Below are 16,788 nucleotides of genomic sequence, written 5' to 3'. Positions count from 1 at the left end.
ACCTTCCTATGGTAGAACTTTTATTTTTACCTAAATTTACCTATTATAATTTGGTGGTTCTCAAACTTTCGGGAGCATCAGAATCTCCTGGAGGGTTTAATTAACACAGATTGCTGGGCCTTACCTCAGAACTGATTCAGTAGGTGGAGCCAGACGACTTCCATTTCTGACCCCCAGGGACACAGTAGCTGCTGGTCTGGGGGATACACTTTGAGAACCTCTTGTCCAGTGATCTTTTCACCTTTGCTCATCAGCCCAGGTGCAGGGCTCATGACTGACTACAAGGCTGGATTGAGTCAGAGTTAATGGTTTACTCCATAATTGCCAGGATGTACATTTCACTGAAAGCATCTGTCAGTTCTTTGCTCAAACTCAGCTTTCCTCTTTTATGTTTAAATGTTCACATTAGCGTGGTAATGAGCTATTTGGTGTGATGTTGGAGCACAGCAGCTAGCAAAGTGAAAGTCCTAGGAAATGAAAGTATCTCCAGCTACCATAGAATATCCCACCCTTTAGAGTGCTTGACAAACACAGCCTCTAGTTCTCAGATTGTTAGATTTCTCTTGTTCTTTACATTTAACACAATTGTACACATTTTAAGAGAAATGCAAGTGTTTGAGAAGCAAACTGGGAGCCCACTTGCCTTTGTGTAAAAACTTCCCATAATTAAAGGAAGCACGTGCTGGTGCTGACCGTGGGTGGATACTTTGGAGCTCACCACCTCCTCCCTCCGCAGAATCTTGCAGCTGTTAAAAGGCAGAGGAGGGAACTCTTTGTTAAATGAATGCAGATGAGGCTTCCTCTGGTTGGATGAAGTTGAACTGGGTCCTGAGGCACACTGAGTCCTGGGCTGGACGTCGTTTCCATCCGCAGCTTGATGTTCTGGAGCAGTGGCTACTTAAACCTAACTGTGCCCATGAATCACCTAAGGATCTTGTTAAAATGCAGATTCTGATTTGGAAGCTCAGAATAGAGCCCAAGAATCTGCATTTCCAGCCAGCTCCAGGGAGATGACAATGCTGACATCTCTGACACCTGGGAACTATCCACAGCCTCTTTAGAGGTGTGCGGAGATGGAGGTGGACTTTATTTAAAGTAGTCCTGGTATGGACCTAGGAACCTGGGCATGCTTTAGAAAGTGAAACCTTTAATCTTCAAAAGTGATGCAATAAGTGGGCCCCAAATGTGACTAAATGTTTAGTCAGTGAACCACCTTCTCATCTACTGAGTACAAGGTTTATGAGAGACTGAGGTGTATGGGAGCCCCTCATTTCAGCTCCCCCAGGTCAAGGGATCCCCCTTAATGCACAGGTCACCACAGCTCATCATCCCCATTAGCCCGTGAACCCCTGAGACACAGTGACTGAGTTTAACGTTCTCCGTAGCCCTGATGTGGGGCTCAGAGCTCAGTGTGTGTTGCTCAAAGGAACTGGCATATTTGACAGCACTTTCCTTGGGGCTAATGAATAGCAGCCCGTTACTAGGTGTTCAGTCCACTCTGTCACATCTTAAAAATCAGATGGGGGAGCCATTGGGGTGGGGGTTGGAGCAGAATAGAGACATAATTTGACTTCCATTTTACCCAAAATTCTCTGGTTGCCGTATTGAGAATGAACTGCAGGGAGGTAAGAGTGAAGCAGGCATGAATGACGGCAGCTTGAGTGTGAGCCGTGCAGATTCTGGATATAGTTAGCAGGTGGAGTCAGGATTTGCTGACAGATTGGACGTGAGATGCAAGAGAAAGAGAGGCATGAAGGACAAGCCTTTTAACAAGAAGCACGGCGTTGCCATTAACTGAGCTGGGGAAGGCTATGGGTAGAGCAGGTGTGGGAGGGTGTAAATCAGGAATTCTGTTTCAGACACATTAACTTTGAGACACTGTACCTGAGACATCCAAGTGGAGACAAGTCGGCTGTTGGCCACCAGTGGGGTTTGGGAGAGTTTCGAGCTGGAGATATGCCACTGGGAGCCATCAGCACATGAAAGGCATCTGCTTCAAGACTGGATGAGATCATCAAGGAAGTGTTTAGCCAGAGAGGAGCTCTCAGGTGCTCCAGAGTTAACAGGTTGGTGTTAGAGGAGCCAGCAAAGGAGACTAAGAGTGACCAGTGAAGGGGGAAAACCAAGAGATGGCAGCATCCTACAAGCCAATGGAAGGAAGTTTAACAAGGAAGAGGGAGTGATTCTATTAATGCTGCAGGGAGGTCAAGTATGAGAAGACTGAGGACCAGACACTGAATTTAGCCAGATGGAGGCCAGTGGTAACTTTGGGAACTGTGGTGGTGGCAGAGTGGCAAATGAACACTCATTTGGAGCAGTTTAAAGACAAAGGAGTGAGAGCAATTCATGACAGTGAGTACAGATTGCTCATTTAAGACGATTGCCTGCAAAAGATAGCAGAGAAGCAAGTGGTTTCTGGCAGAGGAAGTGCCTCTGCCAAAACAAAAAAAGGTTTTGTTCTTGTTTAAGCTGAGGAAGATCCAGCAGGGAAAAACTAATGTTCAGAAGAGGGGCGAAGTGCCCCACTAATGTCCTGGTGTGTTCTGGGGTGCAGGGGAAGGGCTTGCTTTAGCCAGGAGCATGGAGGGTTCCTCTGTAACAACCAAGCAGGTGAGTGGGTAAAGGTGGAGGAAGGAGTCTGGAAATCCTGTCCAGCTGCCTTCAACTTCCTCAGTGATGGAGGGAGCGTCAGCTGAGAGTGAGGGAGATTTGACACTCATGGAGAAGGCAATGTGAGCATGGAAAATTGAGAGACTTGAAGATACTGGCCTTGAAGATTGGAGTGATGGGGCCAAGCCAAGGAATGGCAGAAGCTGGGATGAGCAAGGAGCAGCTTCTCCCCTGGAGCCTCCAGAGTGCAGCCTGGCCGACACCTTGATCTCAGCCCAGTGATACTGAGTTTGGACTTCTCGTCTCTAGAACTGTGAGAGGATACATTTCTGCTTTAAGCCACTAAGTTTGTGGTAATTTGTTACAACAGCCACAGGAAACTATCAGAAGACCCTTTGCCCTGTTCACCACTGTACAGCTAGCACTCAGCCCAATGCCTGGCGTATGGCAGGGCCCATGCCGTATTTGTGGAATGAATGGATGGACGGGCAGGCAGCCAGGCACATCACCCCTCTCCCCTCCAGTCTGCAGCCCCAGCTTCTTTGCCCCCAGCCCAGAGGGCATGAGAAGCATCCTCCAGCCCCCAAGTTTACTTACATGTTTCAACTAGAGTTGCCCAAAGAGGTACCAAGAGAGGGATTTGGCTTCTGTTCCCTGGAAGAGCAATCCTGAAATGCCCAGGTTGGTCAAGTACCAACTGGATTCCATCAACAAAGAAATGAAGCCACATTGTACAAAAGACCATAATCTTGTGGATGGAGGGGGTTTAGTTTCTGTGAAAAGGAATGTCAGGCAGATAACCCAATAGGCGTCCTGTACAAAGCACAGCATTTCTGGGCTCCTCACCACACGCCTACATTTAGCTTTAGTCCTTGAGCTACTATGGAGGTGCATACGATTGTCCTAGTCACAGGCAGAGCAGCTGAAAACTAAAGCAAGTCTTTTGCTCAAAGGCACATAAAGGTTGGTGGCAGAGCTGGGATCCATGTCTGCCCAGCATCAAGAGGCTGATGCCCCTAAATGTCATGCTAACACTGGGCGTGGTAGTGTGCGCCTGTAGTCCCAGCTACTCGGGAGGCTGACATGGGAGGATCACTTGAGCCCAGGAGTTTGAGTCCAGCCTGGGCAAAATAGTGAGATCTCAGTCTTTAAAAAAAAAGAAAAAATACAATAAAAATGCTGTGCTAACCTGCCTTCATCCTCTGGCTCCGTGCAGGAAGGAGACCAGTGGTCTCTTCCTTACTTTAGGTTTGCCGAGGCCCAAGACCATGCTCCGTAACAGGTGAGTGTTCTGGGCAGAACATGATAGCTTACAATGTTCTCAGCAAAACTTCAGGAAAATTTGAATAAGAGGAATGAGACAGACAAGTATTTCGTTTCTTTTCTTTATTAATGAGTCAAGATACACAAAGACTTAATAAAAAGTTACATAAAAGGCTCAAGCATCATTGAGATCTTTAGGGATCACTCTCATTTCACAACGGCAGCCTGTTAATACTGTGACACAGTTGGGCGCTCACAGGCGCTCCATAATTCAAGTATCTTTCACTCTAAGTAAATCCAAAATGGAATCCCAAACCCAATGGGCCACCAAGGCAGGAAACCTGTTTATGGCTCTAGATTTGCTGTAACATGTCTAAGGGGCATTTGGGTTAGAGTTGCCACGTGTGAGTGGGTCGCGTCTCCTGGTAAGGTGAGATAGGCTCCACGAGGCCAACCGGGCCCTCTGTGAAGCAAGCGCCATGAGAAGGTGGTGGGCAAAGCGTTAAGAGAAACTCTCCAAGCATCCCGTGTAGCAAGGTGCGTGGGAAGCAAGTAGCCATAGCCCCAGCCTGTGGGGACAGGGAGGATGGCTAGGATGACCTCTGGGGAGAAAAGCAGCCCTCTAAGGAGGGTTTCAGAACAGTGAAGGAAATCTGAGAGCACACAATGGCAAAGGCATGGGGTGAGGGGATTTCAGGAAGAGTGTGCTCCAGGGCACCTGTAGGCAGCACTATTCTCTGGAAAACCAGTGAGAACACGAGAATGTCAACACAGCCACAAGTCCCAGTGGGCTCCTTGGTCATGGTGTTGCATGGCCAACCAGGTTCCCCAGACTGACCCTCTGAGGTGATGATGGAGAAGATGCCTCTACTCTGGCCTATCTGGAAGCTGCCTCTGTCACAAGGGCCCAGGTCTAAAAATGGTGCTATTTACCCATTCACCTACGGGGAAAACAAGGTCACAGGAGAAGAAAGCTTACCGTCAGCCCTACAGCTGCAGAAGCCAACTCTTCACCAGTCTCCCCTTGGGCACAGTTTAACTGTGGAGTTAAGCTGCGGGCCAGATGCAGCACCCCTTCTGCAGGAGGGGCCAGGAGTGGTTGGAACCCCCATGCCTGGCTACCCATATGGCTAAGGGCTTCATTCTAGGTTGCCTGATCTGTTTCCAGTAAGACCCCCACTCCGTGCTGGCAGGGAGACGCAGCTCCACAGTGAGCAGGGTGTGCGCTGGTAGGGGCTGGTGTTGCCGGAAGTTTTCCAGCAGTGGACGCCGCCCTGTGCAGGGCTTCCTGTCCTGCTCCACCACGCTCTCAACTCGAAGCTCTCCCTCCTCACTGCTTCCCGCGGGCTTTTCCTCCACCTCAGCTCCAGTCTGCAGCCGCTGTGGAACTGCCTGCCGCAGTCGCAGCTTAGGGGAGCATAAGGGCTGGTTAGAGCCTTGTCCTTTTAGTGTTTAAAATACCTATTAATGTTATAGGATCTTGGAAAACTCTGAAGTGTCTCATCCAGAATGTTCTCTCTTATCCTTCTTCTTAGGAATAGAAAAAGGGGCCATTTAGACAAATAAGAAGCTTGATTTCCAACTAACGAGTCCCAGCTGTTTCCTTCTGCGGCAGAATCACTCTTCGGCTGGGCCCCTCGGTGCTGGTGACCTCGCCGCGCTAGGAATTCAGCACATCTCAGAACCGGAGAAGAATCTAAGTGTCTTCACATCCATGTGGGCACTCACTTTCCTCAGGATTCTTTTTCCACAGTGGCCAGGCCACTTGCTGGGGATGTTCTCGTTTGAATAGCGACCTGATTTGTAACATCTGGAAAATAAGGTCACTAGCTGTGCCACCTCATCTTTTGACTTTCTCTCAGGTGTTGTTCCTGCTGCCCATCCACCCCCAACCTGGCTGGAAAAAATCCAGTCTTTGGCTCACAGCAGCAGCACCAGAGAGGGAGGTGGGCCTCCCAGGGGGTTGGGGGGACCGTCCCCTCGCAGAAGGTGTATGGGAGCCACGCCATCAGCCCAACCTTCCTTTCTCCTCTGATCATGTTACAGTCAAGATCCAACAGGTTAATAAAAATTGCCAAAAAGGCAACCTAATACTAAGTTTGCAAATACTGGAAGGTTTTTGCTCATTTACTGGGCTTACAGGGGTGGTAGACTGTTGGCTCAAAGAACTCATGGCTTCAGATGTTGGTGCTGTTTTAGTGATAACAGTACTGAATCGTGTTTGGTTAAGATTCGGCATGAACTGGAGTTTTCTGGATGGTGTCCACATGAGCTTACCTTGATGCGTCAATGCATTTGTATCAGAGAGGCACAAGTAGCACAGGTGATGTGAGAAATCAGGAAGAGACAGATTGGAGAAACCCTCTTAGACATCTGGGAAGAACTCAGAACCTAACCCACACTGTCTAAAACATCAACACTTTTGCACAGGCGATCAGCTCACTTTAGGTTATACATTTCCAGAATACTGAAAACCCCTTTGAGAACTGACATGCTTATGCCAGCCACTCCCCTCAGCAAAATAAAATTCTGTTTTCTAATATCTGCATCCTCAATCATAGCAAAACGTCTGGGTTAGCACATCTCTCTGCGCTCCAGTTTCCAGGCCATGAGTAGGGCCTGTTTCCCTCCAGCTCCCACCCTGTAAACTCTGTCCTCCATCAGTTGCCTTGCACGTGGAGTTGCGTTTTGGCACTGCTGGGAAAACTCAGGTAAAAAGCAACAATATTCCAGACATGTGACCAGGGAGATCTGCTGAAAACCTGAAGCTTCACCAGGCAGTGGGTCCAGACCCCTTTAATAAAATAATAATCACTAAAATAATTTAAAAATCTACAAAATACATCCAAGCTCAGACACTGTGGACCAGGGGCAAGGGAAGGCGGCTTGTTCATGGCTTATTTTGTACTTTGTATGTGGATAGACACTTCCACATCAAATCAACACTATGGAGTTAAAAGAAACAACACACCCACCACGACAGGGAGGAACCAGACTGAATCGACACATGGGGGGCTTGGAAATGCTGCTTCTGTTTACGGGTGGCTTCCTTGTCCCTTGTGAGGGACGGAAAAGCCCGAGCCCTTTGGGCAAAGCCAGACCCTGTCTGTTCCCTGCCCACCCTCCCTTCTCCCTTCCCGTGCCAAGTCCCGTGCCAAGGGTGGTGGTTAGAAATGGTTTCAGTGCAGTTAGGCAGCGAAGGGTCCCGAGGGCTGGCCAGGCCACTGTCACTGTGCCCCGGGCCCCGGGCCCGTCACAAGATCGCACACTGCAGTTTGTGGGTGCCAGTGGCCCGGTCTCCCCGCCATTTGGTTTTCTTCTTCTTCTTCTGGCTTTTTTCTGGAATCTGTTCCCTTTTGAAACAATAAAGGACAGAAAGACAAAGTCAGAATGGGTTTTGCTTCTGCTCTTCCCCTTTCCCCCCTCAGCCCTGGATCTGCGGCAGAGGCAGAGGCGGCTCGTTCTGGCAGGGGTGGGGGGTGGGGAAGGGCTCAGAGGTGCTGCTGTCCCTGCTGGAGGAGGGCCTGGCCGACGGCATCTCCTGGGCAGTGAAACTGGGAGGGAGAGGAGGGACACACTGAAACCATCCCACTGATGGGGATTACTGACAAGACTATGCTGTAAACCACCAGCAACATCATGTTCTATGTTTCATATTTTAAATACAATGACAGGCCATCTGAGTGCAAAATGCTTTTACACGTTTTCTCTTAACTTCTCTCATGTCTAAAACCTGCCCTTGGCAGTGCAGGTCCATACCCAGGCAACAGCACGGCAACGAAGCAGTAGTGTATCTTAAGCAGAGGCAAATGCCCCAGGGAAAGTCAGCTCAAGAGTGCAAAACTGCAAGCACACAAAGGGAAGACTGCGGCTCCCCGCTGTGCTGGGGAATAATGAGAAGACAAGCTTGCTGAGTGTGTCTGGGGGGTGGGGGGTGGCAAACAGGGAAGGACACTGTCAGAGCCCTGGGTCTGATTTCACACCTCACCAGCAGCCCTCGAGTTGCCCGCCAATGCATGGTGTCTGAGAACACCATGGGCTGCTCTGCGTGCTGAAACTGGGAAACGGGACGGGTGGGTGGCAGGGGACTCGGCCAGGAGGCTGTTTCAGTCCTGAGCACATGAGGTGACCAAGGTCTGGCCCCTGACCACGCAAAGGAACACACCAGGACTGCTGACAATACTGGGACAGCGACAGAGTGTGGGGTCTGGAAAGGACACGTGTGCAACGCCTCTGAAATTTGAGCCCTGGAATGAAAACTTTGGTTGTTGAGGGGAAATGGCAAAGGGCAGGGAAGAGGACAGGGATCTACTCTGTACCGTGCTGAAAGCTCCGGTGTGGGGAGGACACTGCAGACAGGCTGGAGGGAGCCGCTGCCCCAGGCAGGAAGGCACGGCCACTGAGCAGTGTGCCGCAGACCGCACCTAAGACCCGTTTGGGCAGAGGAGGATGGAAAGGGCAAGGGAAGGAAAAGGAGGGAGGGACAAGAAACCCCACACCAGGCCCAGAACTGCCCACGGCCTCAGAGCAGGAGCTGGGTTCCTGGAGCCCTGCAGCTGTGGCCAGGAGCCCAGCCCTGCCACAGGGCCTGTTCCTAGGGAGGTGGCGGCACTCACCTAATGACTCTGACGAGGTCATGGAAGGCTTTGTCGACATTGAGAGGTGGGTCCTTGGCACTGGTTTCTATGTATGGAATCTGGAAGGCAAAGCTCACTCAGTCAATGTGATGCTGAGATTTCCAAAGCCTTGCACCACCCTCAGAAATTCTCAGAGGTCCTAAGGAGCCCAGGTGCTTTCAAAGCCCCCCACAGAGCCCCTGGCCCCCCACAGCCTCAAGATACCTTTGGTGGCTTCTCACTCTGTAAGGCTGGAAAGTTTTACTAATGGCTTTTCTAATTCTCTCTTGTTCTCTAGTCATAGAGATATTTAATAGTTCCCTAAAAATAGAATAAAAATGATCTTTTTATATACTTGAAGACAAAAGACTGTTTCCACTGATCAAACTGAAATACACTCTGATTCTATTCAGTTTTCTCTCTGAGGCCTGTTTCTCTACCTTACGGTGACTTCTGCCCCTCTTGCCGGGCCCGGCCAGAGGGGACTCTGGTGGGAGAGGCTGAGGAGAGGCTGAGCCCCGGGCAGGACTCTGACCCGGGTGAGCCTGGCTAATGCGTGCCGGCTGCCACCCCCACAAGCCTGCCCGGCCCGGCGCTTGTTTGGTCTGTCTCGCCGAGCCTGGGCGCTCAGCCACGTTTACACAAGGTTTCTGCCTGCACAGCTCATGCTGAGGAAGCACCACCGGCTGAAAGTGAGCAGCACGTGGGAGACGTGACCAAGGTGACCCCATCGGACGAGTTTCCAGGGCCATGTCTACACCAAGCCGTGGGCTGGCAAGGAGAGAAGAAAGGCTCTATGAGGCCAGGACACACTCCCCAGCGCTCGTCTCCTCCCACAGCGCGGACCACACAGAGGCAGGAGGTGCTCACACCCCACATGCGGGGGCTCAGGAAAACATGCACAGGCCCCTCGATGAGACGGAAGTAAGCCGACTGTGCTCAGGCTGAAGACCGTGTTGTTTTTCATAACTTTTTTCTGATGACAGAATTAATGCCTTTCATTATAATACATTTGGAAAAGAAAATAAAAATGATTGACACTTAAAATGCACAGGGGAGGGGGACCGAGTTGTTTTAGAGGAGAATACTGTAAGTCACTGCCCAGAACACCGTTGCAGCCAGATGTTCACACATTGCTGTGGCTTCACAGAGGTCTTGCGGCCAACAGACACACAGAGCACAGAGGCAGAGCTCAGACCTTCGAAATACTCATTTGGAGAATCTGAGCCTCTAATAACACCAAATAGAAAGTGCCCTCCACGTGGGCTGTTGGATTGCGGGCTGTCTGGATTTCCAGGTCTCAATGTCCCTGAGCTCATTTAATCCTCACATTAACCCTCTGGGGTCAGTGGGTCTCTCCATTCCGCAGCTGGGGAGACTGAGCTCAGAGGGAAGCACTTGCCCAAGGTCAACAGCGGCCAGCAGAGAATCAGGGTCTGAACCAGGCACACTTTCCGCTTCCCCTCCGGGCCTCTTGTGGATAGCTGGGGGGTGCTGAGTCAGCTTGGGAGCCTCCTCAGGCTGGACACCATGTCCAGGTATAGAAGGCACCCCTGATAAGTGGCTGGTAGAGCCCTATGAGGCCCCTGTGAGGCCAGGATAATGCGCTGCCTTGTGTACATCCATAAGGGACGCAGGAAGGGACCCGCAGCTGGAGCTGGGACCTACCTGGAGCCCCTTCGCATCCTATACTCCTGCCAGCTCGGGAATCTCCAGTTCCAGGGGTCTCAGACCACTGCTGCCTGTGGTCCCACATCACCTCTCAGAAGTACCTGAGTTGTACTATCCCCCAGGTCCCCAGACACCTTCCATCTTCTTTCCAGGTGTCCTGCCTCTACCACTGAAGAAACACTGATGTGCATTATCCAGATTCTTGGAATTCCAGGATTTCAATAGCAACAAGACTTAAACTAAGAGAAACCCTGCAATGACTAGTAGTATCATTAAACTCCACCAAAGGGCTAGGAAATGCCATCTTTCTGCATTAGGGGGAGTGACCTGTCTTAGCTAAAGAGGAATCTACCTTATGAGCTATAAAATCAGGGTGTCATTGAAAGTAGCTTGCAAAGTCATCTGGTCAAGTGACACACGGGGCAGCAGCATTAGCTACAGCAGCATCAGGCTGAGCGGGTGGAGACCTGGGTACTACTTGGGGGGCAGTATCACAGGCTGTGAGCCCCCAAAAGTCACTTAACCTCCTGTGTCTCATTCTCTTTACTTGTAAAATGAGGCTGCTGCCAGTGCGGCACCCCTGTGCCCCAGGGCTGCTGGGAGGGACACTGAGAAGGTGTGTGTGAAAGCCCTTGGCAAACCCTCCCCTGATCAGCGGGACTGGTCATTTATGGAGCCCAAGACTGAAACAGAACAGCTCCAGCTCCCCTGGCCTGTCTCTGCTCAGGGTGTCAGACACCTGTGTACTCTCCACAAGGCCTGTTTCCCACACTAAACCTGGGTCACTGCCTGGGCCTCGTCTGGAGACTTCTGAGCAGCTCCTGTCTTGGTTGACCGCTCCTCCTCCTTGAGGCGTCTTCTCGACTTGGCTCCCAAGACCCCCCACTTGGGTCCTCACACCGCACTGATGCCTCGGCTCGTCTCTCTTGCCATTCCTCTTCGTCTGCCACACCACGACACGGAAGGGCACCAGCCTTGACTCTGGCACCCCTTCCCTGCCTACACGCGCTCCCTTGGGTCTCAGGGCCTTACTCTCCACCTGCCTGCTGATGATAATGTCCCATGTTCACCTGCAGACAGGTACAAGTGACTGCTGTCCTAACTGCTCCATGTGATTATCCACCAGGCTCCTCACGCTGAAGGGATCATGAGCAGCTCCTGGTCCTTCCTCCCACGCTTACTCTGATGGTCCTTCCCTGCTCAGTTACTGCAACTCCAGTCTCCTGAACGTGACTCATGCCCTGAACCTTGGGTTCATCCTCCATTATCTTTCTTTCACCCGACAACCAATCTGTGAGCAATCCTGCTGGTTCTGTTAGAAACATAGCTGGACTCCCACCCTTCCTCCTCACCACCTTCATGAGCACCACACTGGCCCCAGTCAGCCTGCACCGACGTCACTGTGCAGCCCGGGACTGGTCTCCCTGCTCTCGCTCTTGCCCCACAGGCTATTCTCCATGCTCCACTGTAGGTCACTCTGCACTCAGCACCCTGCAGTGGTTTCCCTTCTCCCTCACAGTGACAGCCCAGGAGGCCTCACGCCACCTCTCCGCCCTCGCCTCCCACTACTCACCCTCCTGCTCCCGCTGCTGGAACTTTCCTTCTCCAGATACCTGCACGGCTTATTCCTTTACCTCTGTAAGCCCCTGCTGAAGCAGACCTTTCCCAGCAAGGCCTCCCCTGAACACCTACTTGGAAAAGCATGTCCCTCCATCACACATGCCCTGTCCCCTGCCCCGGCTTGTTTCCATCCCATATCACCTTTGGATGCTAATTTGCTTTGTTTATTGTCCCTCTGCTGTCACTAGAGGTAAGCACCGTGAGGTAGGGAGCATTGCTTCCCAGGGCCTGGAATCACTGAGTGAGTGAGTGAGTGAACACAGAAGGCAGGGACAGGCACAACTCCTCCCCTGTGCACCCTCCTCCTCTACCCACAGCGGGCCCCCTGGGCCGAGGGGAGAGGCACCTGGCAGTAGAGGGCCGGCACAGGGAACTTGGGCACAAGTGACCCCAGGAGGCCAGGGCCACATGCTGTGCCGGCTGGGAAGGAGGAGGAAGCCCAGAGACCCCACCTAGCATCCTCCAGAGGGCAAACAGGCGTCACAATAAACTGGAAAAACAAATAAAGATGTCTGCTGACACACGCTGTGGGGCCCGGGGTGCACCCCAGGTCGGTCACTTGGCAAACGGGGACGCTACCTACCGCAGGTGTGGCTGCGAGGAGCTGTGAGGGGCTGTGAGGTGGTGTTCATGCTCCCCAGCACAACGCCGGGCACAGCGCAGGGCTCGGGGAGCAGCAGCTGATCCTGACGATCCTGAGCACAGCCAGGCAGCGCAGAGGAGGGCGCAGGAGCCAGCCCCGCTGCGCTGCCCCCACCCTGTGAGGAAGCCACTGTGCCCGGGCGGGGCTGAGCGGCCCTTGGCCAGGAGGTGGGCTGAACACCACAGCCTCCAGGCCACTTGGAAGGCACCTGGACCCCACATCAGAGCCTCTAACGACTGACAGGAGGTGCTTTCTCTCTGGTCTGTTACCTTGTTTCCAATATACCCCCCATCACATATGCCCTCCGAGGCCACCCTGGGCAGGCCACCCGATGGCTACCCAGGAGGCCAGAGGCCACTTCTGGAGACCAGGACTGCAGGGGTGACGGGCTATCGACTTTTACACATCCCCTGATCCCCCAACACACACACACACCTACATTGTGTTTGGTTGCCATTTCTTTTCCTTGCTCCCTGGTGATTTTCCTCAAGTGCATCAAATCGACCTTGTTGGCCACAAGGATCATCGGGAATGACTCTCTGGGAAATAAAGCAACAGCAGCTCTGTGAGGTTTCACCCCCCCACACACCTGGTCACGGAGGTGCAGCCACACCTCAGGCATACACAGCCCCACCCCTCCGCAGTCGGCTGGCTGCAGTCACTCTGCCCTCCTCTCCAGAGAGCGAAGGGCTTGGGGAAGGGCCTGAGGCTGCTGGCTGTCTTGGCCTAAAGCCTCGGGCCTGTCTCAGGCCAGCAGTGAGGTCTCGAGGGGCCGCTGGCCAGGGCCTGGCTCCCCAGACCTGCTTCCCTCCTCTCGGTCACTCAGATGTACCAACCATGCGGGGCTGCTGTGGCCTCTGCGACCACTCGCAAAGAGCGCCAGGGCCGTGCCTGGCTCACGGTGGGCACCGGACAAACAGCAGCTGCACAGTGGGGTCAAGAGGCAAGTCCATCTTAAAGATTCTTATTGACGTACGTGGCCAAACTGCTGTGCGAAAGTGAGTGAAACAACAACGGTCTCACAGCATCTTTGGCTGCACTGGATATTTTCATTTAAAAGATAATTTGACAGGTAAAAAATGGTACTTTATTATTTTCCTTACATTTCTTTGATTAGCAAGAAAGGTGAATATTTTCCAACATCTGAGGCATTTATGTTTTCTCGTTTGAGATTCATATATTCAGGGGCTTAACCCATTAATCTCTTGAATCTGTATGTGTATATATGTGCGTGTGTCCCTTTGCCTGGCAAAGTTATTAACACTTTGCCTTTGGAATAGGTGTTAACTGGATTTTTCTGTCTTTACTGGGATTTGTTCAAAGCTTGCTATTTTCCTATTTTTTTTTTTTTTGTCCTTTCATTTTCTTGACATTGCCTCTTTGCGATCCAATTAACTGATAAGACCAGTTGGGTTTAAAACAGGCTCCAGATTATTTAATTACTCCACATAATGCTAAAAAAAATGAGCCTTTAATTAGGGGCTTATAGTCTCATAGTCAAATGGGATTTAACCAATTACAATGCATACTGGAGAGAAAATTCACTTTTTCTTTGAACATAATATAATTTGGTTAAATTGGAGTTGAAAAACAAAGATGTTACTGGTGATTCCTTGATTGAGGGGGCACTTTAGGAGAGACAGGAGGGAGAGACCCCTTGAAGCCTTGGATGCAGTTTGGCCCTGTAGAAAGAACTAGGGTAGGTGCTGGAGGAACTGACGGGGAGAGAATTCAGTGCGGCCCCTCTGTGCCTCCCCGCTCCCCGAATATCTAAGAGAGACAGACAGACAGACAGAGGAAGACAGACGGAGCCCAGATCCCTCTGAGGTAGGAGCAGGGACACCCTGCCAGGCCCTCACCTGTCCTTGACACGCAGGATGAGCTGGTGGAAGCGGTCCACGTGCTCGAAGCTGGCCTTGTCGGTGACAGAGTAGACGATGAGGAAGCCGTCCCCCGTGCGCATGTACTGCTCCCGCATGGCGCTGAACTCCTCCTGCCCGGCTGTGTCCAGAACTAGGGTGGGATGAGGCCACTCAGGGGCTGTCCCTGCCCACTCTGGAGCCCCCATGGCTGCAGACCCCGTGCTGCTGCTGTCCCCACTGTGGCTCAGTCCCAGCTGCCCCACAAGGGGCCGCACAAGCTCCCTGGGGCTGTAAAGGGCCCGAGGGGGGCTTCAGCCACCCAAAGGCTGCTTCAGTGTGAGGCTCTAGCTGACTCATTGTGGACCCACCAAACCCTTCTCCCCACTTTCAACCCACGGCGCTCTCTGGGCCTAAACTCTCAGCCTACAGACAAACCTCAGGAAGGCAGTGATCCACTCTGCTACAAAATCCCTCTGGGGAGTCCCCAGACCCCGGCTTGGATGCCTGCTGCAGCCCTTACAAACTGTGAGTCCACGCGAAGTTACCTGACTCTGAGGCTCCATTTCCTCCTCTATAAAATGAAACAGTCGCAGCCCCTTGGGGGCCGCCTCTACCTTGCAGAGCTTTCGTGCAGACGGGCCTGGGGGAGCATAGAAGAGGCCATCCCGGGCAGGGGCCCATCTCGAGCTCCTCAGCCCCTGCAGGACAGATACCAAGTAGGCCTTGGGGAAGGAGTGGCCCCTCGGCAGCCAGGGCCACTCACCTCCTAGGAGGGGGCTGTGGTGGGTGTGGGGCAGGAAGGAGGGTGCTGGGGAGAAAGAGGCCAGGAGGACCACCTCAGCCAAGGCTCTTCCCCATCCCGCCCAGCTATGGACTCCCGCCGCTCGCCTTCCTTCCTACTGAGGTAAAGTGCCCCCCCTGCTCACAACCAGCTGTGCAGGCCTGAGCCCTCCCGCCCCCTGGGGGCATCCCCCCAGCCCCTGCTCATGGTGACGGCTCCCCTCCACCCTCCAGCTTCCTCTACCCTCTGACCAGACCCACCTGTCCCCTCTCCCCGGAGGCAGTGGAGTGAGTGGTTACAGATTTTGGAGCCAGACCACCAGGCCGAGTGTGGATCCTCATTCGAGGGTGTGACCCTGGGCGAGCTCACTTCTCTGTGACCATGTTTCCTAACACAGAGGCGGCCAAGGTTGTTTTGAGTTGTTACAGGCAATGCCTCTCACGCAGTGACCGGTACAAAGAAGTTCTGCAGGAGGGTCCGCTGTGAGCTTGCCATCCTCACCTGGGGTCTTCTCTCCCACTCAGCTACCTTCTCAGCCTGGGCCTCCTTCCTCCAACTCCTCCTCCTCTCCCCTTCTCCCCCGGCCTTGGCCAGCTGGCTCCGATCAGCGTTCTGCTGCCAGAGCCCCCAGGACTCTCCCCAACCCCTACCGACCTTTCTTGGCACAACATAGCTGGGTGGAGGGTCGCTGGCAGAAGTTGGTGTCCTTTTGGATAGAAAAGGAGGGCCTCTCTCAGGTGACATCTGAGCAGTGACCAATTGAGGAGGGGGGGAGGGAGCCACGTGATATAGCAGAAGGGCACTCCAGGCAGAGGGACACCACAGAGCGAAGGCTCAGAGGTGGAGCAGAGGTGGAGGTGTGCGAGGGCAGGCCTGGGGAGCTGAGGGGGAGGCGGGGAGGGGCGTGGGGTGGAGGTGGAGGGGGCAGGTCCCAGGGCCTGGCGCACTGTGTAAGCAAGACGGGGGCCATTGCAGAGTTTGGGCAAAGGAACGGCACGCTGTGGAGTACATCCTGACAAGTTCGTTCTGGTTGCTGGGGAAAACAGGCAAAGAGTGGAAGCAGGGGACCAGGAGGAGGCTCGTGCAATAATCCAGCATGACATGCTGGAGAGCTGCACCAACGGCGCTGTGGGAGGTGACCAGGTCCAGGCCACTTTCTAAGACACAGCCAACAGGAGTGGGGCTTCCTGGAGGAAAATGTGGGGATAGGAGGATGACAGAGAGCGGCACTGAGGACAAGCCCTGTGTCAGCCTGAGCGCCTGGTGGATGCTGGTGCCACATGCTGCAGTGGGGACGGCTGGGTGAGAAACAGGGTCTGGAGGGCTCCATTTCTGACACAGGCCCAGAGCCCATCAGACATGTATATGGGACATGGGACTTCCAGTAGGCATTTGGGGACTTAAGTCAGACACAGAGAAGAGAGGATGGGGCAAGAGGCACAGATGTGGGAGCTGCCAGGGTGTGTAGTTGGCAAGGAAAGCCGCAGGAGGACACCCAGGAGGAATTCGCACCGCCTTAGGCAGGCACCTTATTTATTTATTTATTTATTTATTTATTTTTCCTTGAGACAGTCTTGCTCTGTTGCCCTGGGTAGAGTGCAGTGGTGTCATCATAGCTCACAGCAACCTCAAACTCCTGGCTCAAGCGATCCTCCTGCGTCAGCCTCCCGAGTAGCTGGGACTACAGGCATGCACCACCACACTTGGCTAATTTTTTCTATT

The 16,788-nt window shown here is 52.9% G+C and overlaps 1 protein-coding gene across 9 annotated transcripts in view; it reads right to left on the bottom strand.

The window, feature by feature from the left end:
• Positions 1-6,293: 6,293 nt before the first annotated feature.
• MRAS (muscle RAS oncogene homolog) overlaps positions 6,294-16,788 on the bottom strand; it is a 56,691-nt gene continuing 46,196 nt past the window's right edge. For 7 of the 9 annotated variants that reach the window (XM_045539169.1, XM_045539181.1, XM_045539166.1 and 4 more), the window contains 4 exons: positions 14,283-14,436; positions 12,863-12,962; positions 8,490-8,569; positions 6,294-7,226 (listed from right to left, as the gene is read on the bottom strand). In XM_045539169.1, coding sequence (XP_045395125.1) covers positions 7,127-7,226; positions 8,490-8,569; positions 12,863-12,962; positions 14,283-14,436 — 434 coding nt within the window. In that variant the 3' untranslated portion in view covers positions 6,294-7,126. Of the gene's footprint in view, positions 7,227-8,489; positions 8,570-12,858; positions 12,963-14,282; positions 14,437-14,830; positions 15,182-16,788 lie in introns of those variants that run through there. The other 2 variants (XM_045539183.1, XM_045539186.1) reach the window with 2 other exon arrangements.

This window comes from Lemur catta, chromosome 1, assembly GCF_020740605.2.
Source record: "Lemur catta isolate mLemCat1 chromosome 1, mLemCat1.pri, whole genome shotgun sequence".
Lineage (NCBI taxonomy): Eukaryota > Metazoa > Chordata > Mammalia > Primates > Lemuridae > Lemur > Lemur catta.
The sequence above is the reverse complement of the archived record's forward strand: the minus strand, read 5'-3'. Positions and strand labels throughout refer to the sequence as shown.